The 14,030-nt window shown below is 42.0% G+C and overlaps 1 protein-coding gene across 2 annotated transcripts in view; it reads left to right on the top strand.

Moving 5' to 3' along the window:
• Positions 1 to 11,122, top strand: part of hpca (hippocalcin) — an 80,403-nt gene extending 69,281 nt beyond the window's left edge. The window contains exons 4-5 of one of the 2 annotated variants that reach the window (XM_034704076.1): positions 3,494 to 3,599; positions 8,674 to 11,122. In XM_034704076.1, the coding sequence (XP_034559967.1) occupies positions 3,494 to 3,599; positions 8,674 to 8,771 (204 nt within the window). In that variant the 3' untranslated portion in view covers positions 8,772 to 11,122. The remainder of the gene's footprint in view (positions 1 to 3,493; positions 3,600 to 8,673) is intronic. The other variant, XM_034704077.1, reaches the window with a different exon arrangement.
• The last annotated feature ends 2,908 nt before the right edge of the window (positions 11,123 to 14,030 follow it).

The raw sequence follows: 14,030 nt of genomic DNA on the forward strand, positions 1-14,030 counted from the left end.
TTGGCATGCCTGAAAAACCCTCTTCTTCAGTCCTCCTCAGAACACTCTGTTTTCTCTCTGACCACGCCCCCTCAGGAAGTGGATGTGGCTCGGCTCTCCAGCACGTTGATCTAATGTTTACATGTTGGCTGAATATACACGGCTGCTCAGAGATCACGTTACTTCAACCCTCTGAATCTGATCCAGAATCTGATCCTGACGGAGAGGCGCCTGCAGCAGGACCTTTCTGAAGGATTGGTCACAGATTTAGTGTTTCTTGTTGTTTTATTTGTCAGTATGTGTCTTGGTACACAGCTACAGCTACAGCTATGCACATGTAGCTATGTGGCTATGCTAATTAGCGCTAGCACTTATCCATGACAAATAAAAATCATCCACTAGATCTTCAAATCTGCAGACGTGGGGAGTAAAACCGACCTCTGCCAGAAAGGCAGCAGGACCTTTTCTGAAGGATTGGTCACAGATTTAGTGTTTCTTGTTGTTTTATTTGTCAGTATGTCGACGTGTGTCTTGGTACACAGCTACAGCTACGACATGTAGCTTTGCTAACTAGCACTAGCACTTATCCATGATAAATAAAAATCATCCACTAGATCTTCAAATCTGCAGACGTGGGGAGTCAAACCGACCTTTGTGTTTATTAAGACAGCCTACAACTAGCATGCCTCCCTCCTAAGCTCCTTGTTAGCACACATGTGTGCAGGGAATGAAAAACAGAGGAGGGGTTGAGTTGTATTTTATACAGTCTATGGGCTGAACAAGCTCCGAGCTCTGACTCCGTTACAGACCGGATATTGTTGTGACGTAACAAAAACACGGAAGTCTGAAACGGCTGGTTTCACACACATTTACAGAAAGGTGGAGAAATCAGAACAGGGGCAGAATGGATTTTTTTCATTCTCGGGGGGTTTGTAGACATGCCAGGGAAACATATTTCAGGTAGAGAACCATTAAAAAGTCGATTTAGCATGATATGTCACCTTTAAGGAATTAAACACGCTGATTTCTATTCCCAACTTTGACGCTAAAAGGCGGTAACATATTGGATTTGAAACACACCACACAACGATCACAGTCGTGGAAAGAGTTTGCCTACTTTGAGAGGCTCCACTCAGGAATCTCCGATGGGTCTGGCGAATTGTTTGATCCGACCACGTAAGTGTCCCGCTCCATTGGATTGTCCAGCGAACCAAGACGTCACAGCCGCGGTGCAGATTCCTTTATCTCAGCCGGCCCCGAGGTAGATTCCTTCAGCTCTATTTGGATGGACGAGGCTTCACTCCGACTGTTGCTTCGTGGTGGAGGATGGAAGGCTTTCTTGATTTGCTCACTGTAAAAGTTAAAAGTGTTCTTCGTCGGCCTAGCGATGACACTTTAACTATAAAGCGAGGAAAATAAAGACTGGAGTCGTTATGACTGAGCTGTTCAAAAAGATGACTAGGAATTAAAAAGAAAGGTCACACAAAAGTTAAACTTGTTTCTTGTTATAGGCAGGAACAAAATATCATCAAAAGAAACGATGAATGCTGTGAAGACAAATACGTTCAATAAATGTGCTGATGAAAATATTAGCACAAGCAACAGGCAACATGAAAACTTGAAGTCCTGTGTGTGCGTGCATGCGTGTGTGTGTGTGTGTGTGTGCTTCTGGGTCTCATAGATTAGCAAATTAAAATTAAGCAGTTTATCCATGAGTGTGCAGAATACTGAGATTATACTCAAGCTCATTGAGGTTGTGCATGAGAGGAGGGGCCAACTGTGTCATTGTAAAGAGAGAGAGAGAGAGAGAGAGAGAGAGAGAGAGAGAGAGAGAGAGAGAGAGAGAGAGGACACTATAGTGGGTCAGTTTTGTTTACATTATCATGCTACAAGCTAACCTTCAACCTCCAGCCTCTGCACAGTAATAATAATAATAATAATAATAATAATAATAATAATAATAATAACATTATTAACAATATTAATAATAATAGTAATAATAATAACATTATTAATAATAATAATAATAATAATAATAACAATAATAATAATAATAATAATAACATTATTATTAATAATAATAATAATAACATTATTAACAATAATAATAATAACAATAATAATAATAATAATAATAATAATAATAATAACATTATTATTAATAATAATAATAATAATAATAATAATAACATAATTAACAATTATAATAACAATAATAATAATAACATTATTAACAATAATAATAACAATAGCAATAATAATAATAATAATAATAATAACATTATTAATAATAATAATAATAACAATAATCATAATAATAATAATAACATAATTAACAATAATAATAATAATAATAATATCATTATTAACAATAATAATAATAATAACAACATTATTAACAATAATAATAATAATAATAATAATAATAATAATAATAATAATAATAACAATAATAATAATAATAATAATAATAATAATAATGTTACAATGTCATTTAGGAGACGCTTTTATCCAAAGCGACGTACATACAAGAACAAGAACAACACAAACAAAGATTTGGACAAGAGGAAACAAGATCAGAACAAGAAACAAAGTGTTTTAAAAACATTGATTAAAGATGATTTTATTGATTTAAATGATTTATGTTTACAGTTTTTAAAAATAGTCCCAGTGATTCCTCGTCAGTGATCGTTCCATGGTGATGGATTCTTCTCTGCCTGTTGTGGTGGATTGAACATGAAACTGTCCTCATTCAGCTCTCCTTCTTCTCTGAGCTCTGTGGTTCACACACCTTTAAAAAGAAACTAATGTCACAACTTTGAACCCTGCTGCTATCATCACCACCGCTCATGGTTAAAGTTTCTTTGGAGAGATCACTAACCTAAAGTTTCTCTCACCTGCTCCGCTCCTTCATCATATTGATGGACAGGATCCAAGATGGAAACATCTGTAGCCTGCAGATGTAGCATGCTAACCTAAGCTAACGTTTCAGCTATGTTGTTTTGATGCTAACGGAAGCTAACGGTTTCCCCTCACCTTAGATCAGTGAGAGAGCCGGGTAATGAAGTGTAATTATAGTGTGGGGTGAGGATTAATAACAGCGCTCAGGAACAGATGGGTGACGTCACGGATACTACTTCTATTATTTATACAGTCTATGATAAAGACGTATCAGATCAAAACAATGAAGTCTGTTTGATGACATGTGATCTCTGTAAGTGTGTGTCTGTGTGTTGTTGTTTCACAGCCTAACAGCATTGTGTGTGTTTGTGCAGAAGCTGCCCAGAGAGTAGATCTGGACTAACAAACGTCAGATAGTGTGAACTTTAGAAAGTGTGTTTATCACCATCAAGCCAGAGTGACTTTATTTTCAGCTCAGCTTTGTTCCAGCTGAGTCTTCATAATTGGTCCTTGCTAGCTTGACATTATTTCTGTTCTCCCTAATCATCCTTTCTTCCCTGTTTCTCTCTGTTTCTCTCTGCCTCTCTCTGTCTCTCTCCGCTCCGTATATCAGGCCATCTATAAGATGGTGTCATCTGTGATGAAGATGCCAGAGGATGAGTCCACGCCGGAGAAGAGGACAGATAAAATCTTCAGACAAATGGACCTTAATAACGATGGTGAGAGGAGGAAATGGAAACATGAAGGGATGAACATGCTGCAGATAGGGAGGAGGGAGGTGGGAGGGGTGAACTGGGGATGAATGTAAGAGTTTAATACAGATAGTCATCTTCTCTGATTTTACTGGAAGCTGGAGATCCATGAAAGAATTTAGGACTTCTACACTGTCCATTCTCTGGACTGAAATATGTCCTCCTTTAAACATGAAATGATCATTAAATGTTAAAATAAAAGATCTCACACGTGTACATAAAGATCTCAGCCTGTGTTTATACCATGTGATTATCATAAGAATCCCTCTCTTACCCATACAATGAAAAAGAAGATCTAATAGGTAGATTATTCTACAGATTGGACTGCACGGTGATGCAGTGGGTAGCGCTGTTACCTCACAGCTAGAAGGTTCCTGGTTTGAATCCCCGGCCGGGCGGGTGCCTTTCTGTGTGGAGTTTGCATGTTCTCCCCGTGCATGTGTGGGTTCTCTCCGGGTACTCCGGCTTCCTCCCGCAATCCAAAAACATGCTCAGGTTGATTGATCACTCTAAATTGCCCGTAGGTGTGAGTGTGTGTGTGAATGGTTGTCTGTCTCTCTGTGTTAGCCCTGTGATAGATTGGCGACCTGTCCAGGGTGTACCCTGCCTTCCGCCCGAAGCCAGCTGGGATAGGCTCCAGCCCCCCGTGACCCCTAACGGGATAAGCGGTCAAGATAATGGATGAATGGATTCTACAGATTGGTTCTTGTCTTCTTTCGTACATTTTAAAAGTATATAAAGAATCCATTGCAGCCCAGCTGAATGTTTGCAGACCACCAACAGCTAGCTTAATGTCAGCCCTGTTGGTTAAACACATCAGCCCCTCAGACTCTGAAGCCTCAGACTTTTGGACAGAGCTGCCTCTCATGAACAGATCCTGAAAGAGCCAGAGGAGAACTCCTGAAGGAAGAAACACTCGACTCAAACACTCGACGTATCAAAATGCCTCTAAAACGCTGACATACGCTGATGTTTTTTCAGTTTTGGGCGTATACATCTCATATTCATAACTTCTGCCCAACTATAGTCCACTTGTGCAAAGCGTGCGGCAGTGTAATAACACAGGCAAAGTGTATAAAAAGGCTGCAGCTCGTTAATGAGGATGCATGCGTGTTGAAATGAGATGCTCTTCATTGGTGATTCAAAAAGGTGTGTGTTATTAAAAACTCTGCAGTCTCTCTTTGTAAGAACATGATGAGGCGTGGAGAGTGTCAGAGGAGTGAAACCAGCAGGAACACTTAAAGAGAAGTTACACTTATTGACTGCAGGGCTTTCAAAAACGTCACATTTTGAACTTCATTGAATTCAACAACAGCAGCTTTATCATTGAACACCAGCAGACTCTGACATGCTGGCTTCAGCTTCTGTTTCAGAGGCTCTGCTGTTTGACACTGAGTGAGGGCTCCAAGGCTTCTCACACACACACACACACACGCAGACACACAGCTCTACGTGTGTGAACGTGTGTCAACCATCGCAGAACAACAGGCGTATGTTGGACATATAGAAATATAACAATAGCAATTTTAATTATAAAGCACATTTCATTACACATAGCTCAATGTGCTTTACATGGAGAATTAAAAACAGAAAGACATTTTTATAAAAAATAAAGAGAATAAAATCAGAAAACAATAGATACACCCAACATTCATCAGACACAGCAATCAAACAAACAGCAAGTGTCCCTGCACATGCAGCCGGTCACAACAGTCATCATATCATTCATACGCTTGAGAAAATAAATATGTTTTCAGTCTTCTTTTAAAAGTGGACACAGTAGTGATGGACCTGAGGTCAGCAGAAAAGGACCACAGTAACTAAAGGCCCCTTCACCAGACTTTGATTTGACTCTGGGTATATTTAAAAGACTTTTATTTATTTATTAGTTTATTTGACAGGGGCCATGCAAAACAAAAACTGTCAAGCCAGAGTTAGCTATAAGCTAATTTTCATCTGTGGTCCCTGGGCAGGAAGATGTTAACAAATGTACAATACAAACGATAAGAAAACATACTAGCATTTAAAACAATACATAGACTGCTCAACACAGTCCATCACTAATAACAGCACATTTAAAATGACATTTCATTGTCTCTGATTTGATGCATTCAGATGATCACATGATTGTTTTTCCTTGAGCCATAATTTCAGTGTACTTTTAAAAACACTGAGGTTTGTACAGTCTCTAATGTGGGTCGGGATTGAGTTCCATTTTCCTGCTGCTCTGACTGAAAATGCAGACTGTCCAAATGCAGTCTTCCTAAGTTTAGCTGAACAGTCTCCTCTTGCTGATGCCCTGGTCTCCCTAAGATTGTTCCTGCAGAGTAACACACATTGTTTAAGTGGTGGTGGGGCCTGATCATGAATTAATTTATACATCAGACACATATCTGCATAACAAAGAAAACTGTCAGGGGTCATTAAGTTATATTTTGTAATGATTCTACAGTGGTGGTACTTCCTTGTTTTTTTTATCCAGAGTTGTCAGTGATGGTTTGTAGAGGGTGTATAATGGTTTTAGAGTGGTTGCTCCAGCCTGAGACCAGCTCGTGGCACAATAAGATAGATGAGAAAAAAATCATTGAGTGCATGTAGAGTTTAGCAGCGGCCAAAGGTAACTGATGCCTGACATGTCTGAAGTTCATAAGGCTGGCTCTTACATTTCTGCAGACATTTTTTACATCCATCCATCCATCCATTTTCTTCCGCTTATCCGGGGTCGGGTCGCGGGGGTAGCAGTCCAAGCAAATTGACCCAGACATCCCTCTCCCCGGCGACACTTTCCAGCTCCTCCTGGGGAATCCCGAGGCGTTCCCAGACCAGGCGGGAGATATAATCCCTCCACCGCGTTCTGGGTCTACCCCGGGGCCTTCTCCCAGTTGGACGTGCCCGGAACACCTCTAAAGGGAGGCGTCCGGGAGGCATCCTTATCAGATGCCCGAACCACCTCAGCTGACTCCTTTCGACGCGGAGGAGCAGCGGCTCTACTCCGAGCTCCCTCCGGATGTCCGAGCTCCTGACCCTACCTCTAAGGCCGAGCCCAGACACCCTTCGCAGGAAACTCATTTCAGCCGCTTGTATCCGCGATCTTATCCTTTCGGTCATGACCCACAGCTCATGACCATAGGTGAGGGTTGGAACGTAGACCGACTGGTAAATCGAAAGCTTTACCTTCCGGCTCAGCTCCCTCTTCACCACAATGGTCCGATACAACGTCTGCATCACTGCTGACGCCGCACCAGTCCGCCTGTGGATCTCACGCTCCTTTACCCTCACTCGCGAACAAGACCCCGAGATACTTAAACTCCCCCACTTGGAGCAAAGTCTCACTCCCCACCGAGAGAGAGCAATCCACCGTTTTCCGGCAGAGAACCACGGCCTCAGACTTGGAGGTGCTAACTCTCATCCCGGCCGCTTCGCACTCAGCTGCAAACCGCCCCAATGCCCGCTGGAGGTCCCCGCTCGAGGAAGCCAACAGAACCACATCGTCTGCAAAAAGCAGAGATGAGATTCCAAGCTCCCCGAACTGGAGACCCTCCTCCCCCCGGCTGCGCCTGGAGATCCTGTCCATAAAGATTACAAACAGGACCGGTGACAAAGGGCAACCCTGGCGGAGTCCAACACGCACCGAGAACGCGTCCGACTTTGTGCCAAGTATGCGGACACAACTCTCACTTTGGTCGTACAGGGATCGGATAGCTCGCAGTAGCGGCCCCCGAACCCCATACTCCCGCAGTACCCCCCACAAGAGCCCCCGTGGTACACGATCGTAGGCTTTCTCCAAGTCCACAAAACACATGTAGACTGGATGGGCAAACTCCCATGCCCCCTCCAGGAGCCTCGCAAGGGTAAAGAGCTGGACAGTGGACCATTTTTTACATGTTTCTTAAAATTTTGATTGGAGTCAATTGTTCCGTCCAGAAACTTGAAATGTTGAACAATCTGTATTACCTCTCTGTTTACAGTCATATCAGGTTGAGGTGTATTGTTTCCCCTGATAGAAAAATACATTCCTGCAGTTTTGCTCACATTAAGCGTTAGACAGTTGTGAGTGAGCCAATCTGAGACTTTGTTTAATGCTGCAGAGAGTTTGGATGCAGCTTGTTCTCTTGTTTTAGCATGGATATAGATAACTGTGTCATCTGTGTCCACCTGCTGACCTAAGGATCCTGGTCGGGTTAGACACTGTGAGCAAGTCAGAGATGTACTGGGGAGCTGAACCATTGAGTGCTTCATGGACTAATAATGTGATTTTGAAAATGATTCTTCTTTTGAATGGGGAGCCATTGAAGTGTTTTGAGAACCAGGGTGACGGGCAAACGGCAAAAATGTTGTGCATGCACAACTTTTTTTCGACTTACTCGCCGTACTAAGACGTATACCAGCGTGCTTCAGCGTGTTCTTAACTTGAACAAAACGTACCTATAACTTGTGCGACGTATGCCAGCGTACTCGCCAATTTCTTTATACGCCAGCATACACTGGCTAAAGGTGTGACAGGGCTTAGCAAGAAACCCAAAACATCAAGTCAAATATGTTTGAGGTTCATGCTTTTGTTTTTTGATAATGTTTCCACTTAAGCACTTCTCACTCCACTCTACCATCTGCCTTGAAAAGCTTTGGCTAGCCCTGCAATCAAAACAAAGTACAGACAAGCTTGGCTTCCAACACACACACAGAGGAACGTGACTTACTGAGAAGACACACAAATCAATGCATCCAGTTTCTCTGAGCTGCCACAAGCTAGCATGGCTGATACTATTTCTCCATTGAACAGAACTAAGCGACACCAGCCAGTGATTAAACTCCTAGTTAGACCAGAGACCCTGAACACTGGCTGAGTAGTTTATCTCAGGTAGTTTTCAGGATAGAGAAATGTAGTATGATTGATGATTGAGTACTATTAATGATCGTTTTGTCTCCATCTCTGAAACTTCACTGACTGCAGTCACGTTGTCATTTGTGCAGTCTTCCTGTAAAGGCCTTATGTCCTTGCATCATGTGTTTCTTACCATCCTCTCATTCTGTTATCTTGCAGGTAAATTGTCTCTGGAGGAATTCATCAAAGGTGCCAAAAGCGACCCTTCCATCGTCCGGCTACTTCAGTGCGACCCGAGCTCTGCTTCCCAGTTCTGAAAGGCCCCCCCCAACCCCCCGACCCTTCGACACCCCCTTTCTTCCTCACTCTCTCTGATGCTATTGAAACAGTCACTCAAATCAATGCATGATGGTTCTCGTCTCTCATATCATCTTTTCTGTTGTTATTGTGTGATATAAAGGATGGAGAAATGTAAGGGGGCAAGGAAAAGTAATCTCTGAGGTTTTACTTTTTATTTTTCTCTGTTAGGAGGAGTGAAGAGACATGCATAGGTTTAAAGTAGAGTAGTGGAGTCTACTAATGTTCCTCAATATCTTTCTTTTCCTGGAGCGAGGGATTCCCGGCGAGTTCGACACAGGGAGTGAATTTCTCAGTGTGCCCTCCAACACATGTATAACATGTATATATTGTACGTCTATGTATATCATAAGATGAAAAGTCTTCATGTATGAAGCACTCTATGGCATTGAAAGGCAGTATTATGTAGCGTAGCTTCCTGGTCTGAGCAGGTGGGTGGGGTGTAGAGGGGTGGGGTATTATTGGGATTTTACTGCTGTATGATCTTTCGCTGAGAAAAAGAAGGCCTAAGATCCCATTTAGTTTCACTGATATACAGATTTTTTTTTTGGTTGTTGTTCAGTTTGAAGTTCCCCTTCTTGCTTTGTACATATTGTTTTCCTCCATTGTTTTATTTATTGATTTGTATTCTTATGATTGTCCTTAACTTTGATACGTTGTTAAAATGACCATGCTCCAGTTTACAGAGACGGAGAGAGGAAACGTGAGTTCAGATTGAAGTCTTTGGGTTTTGTTGATTTGTTACAATGTAAGATTGTAAAATAAGCGTATCCCATCATAATGCTTATGATCAATGACACCAGTAGCACATATCGTTTGAGCCACCATGTGTTTATATCAAGTACGGCTGTGCATCTGGTATGTATGAGTGTACAGTATGTGCATGTGAATATGCACTGTATGCTTGATGCTAACTTTTATAGTATTATTATCATATTGTGTTGTTTCTTAATTTTTAAGTATTTTAAAGTTCTTAAACAATGAGCAGTAATTAAGATAGTTGTAACCTGTAACTTTACTGCATGATCCTCTGAACTAAAAGATGACAAACACACAGAATACACTCCGGTATCTTTTTGTAGCTCTGCAGCCTCCTCCACGCTCCACCAGGCAGACAGGATTGAGTATTTGTTGTGCTTTGGGGAACACCCTCTCCCCTCCCCTCCTCCCCTCCCCTCCATATTCCTCTGACAGACAGAGAACTTACTAAGGGCTTGTTCATCACTCTCCAGCTGATTGCTTTCATAATCTCCTGGATTAGTCTGTCTGCAGAGCAGGTAGATGAAGGGACATGTAGAGTTACATGTTCTAATAGGAGCTTTTAGGATTTACAGACATACGGCGACAGAGATTATTGGCTGTGTTTGCACTAACTGACGTCCTTAATTGACATTTTGGATGCTTTTTGGAGGCAACAAGGAAGTTGACATTAAGATGGCATCAAATAAGTTCCTTCAATTATAAGGAAAAGCAAATCTTCAAACTACCTTTCAAATAAAGAAGCCTTTAACACCCTGCATGTGTAAACACCGGCTCTGACTGCAGAGATACTGTAGCTATGTGCTGACATCTGAGGCCTCTACAGCCGGAGTAAACCTGGGAAAACACCAACCAATCCCTGCCATCAGGAGCCAAATGATGAAACCAATCAAATCCCGTCCTGCCATTCTGCCCGCCTCCTGCAGAGCGTACATTTCATGTTTGTTTGTGTTTTTAACTTTCACTATGAGAATGTGTCGGTGTTTTCTTACCGCTGAGTGAGACATGAGTTGACATGGTTCAAAACACAAACCATGTGCTGAGGACCGGTTATGAATCAGTCACCATCATATGGTCGTGAATCAGCGGCGCTGCAGCGTGCATGTGAGCGGGGGCGTCGTTTTGGAGGTGCTCCGAGGGGAGGGGGGGAGGGGTTAGACGGAGTCCTGTGGAAATGCTACATTCAAATTCATGCTAGTTCTCCGTGACTACCACCCCTAGCTTTAACACAAGGTATGTTTGTGATGAAGCAGTAGTTAAATATTGCACATCTTTCTGCCTTTATTTTCATTCCACTCTTGATAGAAGTTACTTTCTGGATTAAGGATTACTTCATGTTTTATGATGCATCGTATGGATTAATCTGCCCACTTTTGTGTTCAAATTATCTCCAATCTCTCTGCACCTATACAGATAGCAGTCTAATAATGTAGTATTACAGTATTATGTTCAAATGAACCAGCTGCCAGGGTTCACTCATTCATTCAAACAGAATCACACACTTTAAGGAGCCTCTTGTAGTAAATGGTTGAAATACACTACCAGTCAAAGTTTGGACACACCTTCTCATTCAATGGTTTTATTTATTTTAATTATTTTTCACACATTGTAGATTAATACTGAAGACATCAAAACTATGAAATAATCTGGTTTAACCATAATCTGGATTACAACAGTAGTCAAATAGGGCTATCCATTGTGTACTAACCCTACCTCTGAACAACACAACTGATGGTCTCAAACACATTAAGAAGGCAAGTCATTCTACAAATGAACTCTTGACAAGGCTCATGTTCATTAGAAACCATTCCAGGAGACCACTTCATGAAGCAGACTGAGAGAATACCAAGAGTGTGCAAAGCTGTCATGAAGTAAAAAGGGGGCTACTTTACAGAATCTAAAATATAAAACAGATTCTGCTTTGTTTAACACTTTTTGGTTCATTCAATAATTCCATATATGTTCTTTCATAGTGTTGATGTCTTCAGTATTAATCTACAGTGTTTACAATCATTACAATAAATACAAACCCTTCAATGAGAAGGTGTGTCCAAACTTTTGACTGGTAGTGTAGTTCTTCAGCCACTCTTATAATCCTGTAACTTCATCACGTCCATGGACTTGGTCTACCCCTGCTCTGTAAAAGGACTCAGTATGAATTTAAAATGTCGTGATGAAAGAAAATGTGTGCTGAATCCAGGCAGATGTCATCTATGGGGCAGCAGCTCCGTGCTGCAGGTTCAGACAGATTAAACTCTACACACACAGGAAGCTGAGGAAAACACACTTTCAGATATTTCCACCACACTTGGCTGAGTCCTCTCTCAGCCATGTAAGATAGAAAGATAAAATATTATATATATTTTTCTTTTTCTAGTCAGGGAGCAACTCCTGTCACAGCAGATATATGTGACACACACCGCCCAGAGTGTCAGAAGAGGCTCAGAATACACTGACCAGCTGTGAACGTTAAGTGAAAGAGAGTCGGAGACTTGTTGAGTTCTTGCTGGTGCAGCAGCATCCACTATCATTAGGACTGAGCTGGGATTAACTTATACCAAACCTTTGCACAGGAGCTTCCTAACCAGCCACACCTCTGCTTTGGGGATCCTTTAGTGTCACTGCCTTCTGCTGGTAGGATAAGGAACAGCAACTGCTTTACCCTTATCTAAAATCCTTTTCTATCTTCACTGCCTCCAATGAACTGGTACCTTGTGTTGCAGAATTACACCCTCTTCTTTCTTTCTTCCTTCTCTCCTAGCCTCCTTTTCCTTCCTATATTTCTGTTGCATGAAAACCTCACGAGAGGATGTCATGATTGTTTTGTTGGATCTAAAAGCAAAATATACTTCTGTGTTTCAAAGCTGCTTGTGTGCACTGTTTCTTTATTTCTGGTGACTTAGAAACACATGACGGAGCAGGGGATCATGGAGGAGGCTCCTGTCTGGTCCGCCTGCTGGTTTTCAGTCATACATGTTACATTGACCTTCCACTGGATCCGTTGCGGTCTGGCTCCATGCTCTTTCGTCCGTCAACACCATAGACTGTATAAAATATGGATGTAGTATCCGTGACATCACCCATCTGTTTCTGAAGAGCTGTTTTGAGGCCAGTCAGCGGGAGCCATATTGCTGCTGTCGAGTAATTTTGACTTAAAGGGGACATATCATTCGCTTTTTTCATCAATATATATTGGTCTAAGAGGTCCCCAAAACATGTCTTTAAAGTTTATGCTCAAAAAAACACTTTGAAATCAGATTTTGGTCTGCCTGAAAAACCCTCTTCTTCAGTCCTCCTCAGAACACTCTGTTTTCTCTCTGACCACGCCCCCTCAGGAAGTGGATGTGCCTCGGCTCTCCAGCACGTTGATCTAATGTTTACATGTTGGCTGAATATACACGGCTGCTCACAGACCCGCGTTACTTCAACCCTCTGAATCTGATCCAGAATCTGATCCTGATGGAGAGGCGCCTGCAGCAGGACCTTTCTGAAGGATTGGTCACAGATTTAGTGTTTCTTGTTGTTTTATTTGTCAGTATGTCGACGTGTGTCTTGGTACACAGCTACGAACATGTAGCTATGTGGCTATGCTAACTAGCGCTAGCACTTATCCATGATAAATAAAAATCATCCACTAGATCTTCAAATCTGCAGATGTGGGGAGTAAAACCGACCTTTGTGTTTATTAAGACAGCCTACAACTAGCATGCCTCCCTCCTAAGCTCCTTGTTAGCACACATGTGTGCAGGGAATGAAAAACAGAGGAGGGGTTGAGTTGTATTTTATACAGTCTATGGGCTGAACAAGCTCTGAGCTCTGACTCCGTGGCAGACCGGATATTGTTGTTACGTAACAAAAACACGGAAGTCTGAAACGGCTGGTTTCACACACATTTACAGAAAGGTGTAGAAATCAGAACAGGGGCAGAATGGATTCTTTTCATTCTCGGGGGGTTTGTAGACATGCCAGGGAAACATATTTCAGGTAGAGAACCATTAAAAAGTCCATTTTGCATGATATGTCACCTTTAAAGAGAAGACTCATAACCTCAATACCTTCAAAAATGCTGCATTAGAAAAATATTCACCCCCTGTACAGTGTGTGCCGATGAAATGAGCTATCCAGACTACACTGGTCTTTTGAACCAGGCTGTAAACATGTTTATTTCTGCTGTAAAGATCGTCTCTTTGAATTGGTGTGTATGAGGTTTCTGGTTTCCCTGAGCCAGCCTCAAGCGGATCCTCTATGAACTGCAGTTTTTAGCACTTCTGCACTGGACTCATATTTTTAGACTGAAGGTTGCAGCTCTGTGCTCTCTCATCCGTCAACACTCAGCGGTTGTGTTTTTAGAACGCAGCACAGAGCAGGACCTCCAGACCATAGACTGTAAATAAAAATGGACAGCGTTGCTCCGCCTCTTCCCGTTGTACGGTTCTGAAGCCAAAAAATCCAACTCCTGG

Source organism: Notolabrus celidotus, chromosome 16 (genome assembly GCF_009762535.1).
Source record: "Notolabrus celidotus isolate fNotCel1 chromosome 16, fNotCel1.pri, whole genome shotgun sequence".
In the NCBI taxonomy this organism is placed as follows: Eukaryota; Metazoa; Chordata; class Actinopteri; order Labriformes; family Labridae; genus Notolabrus; species Notolabrus celidotus.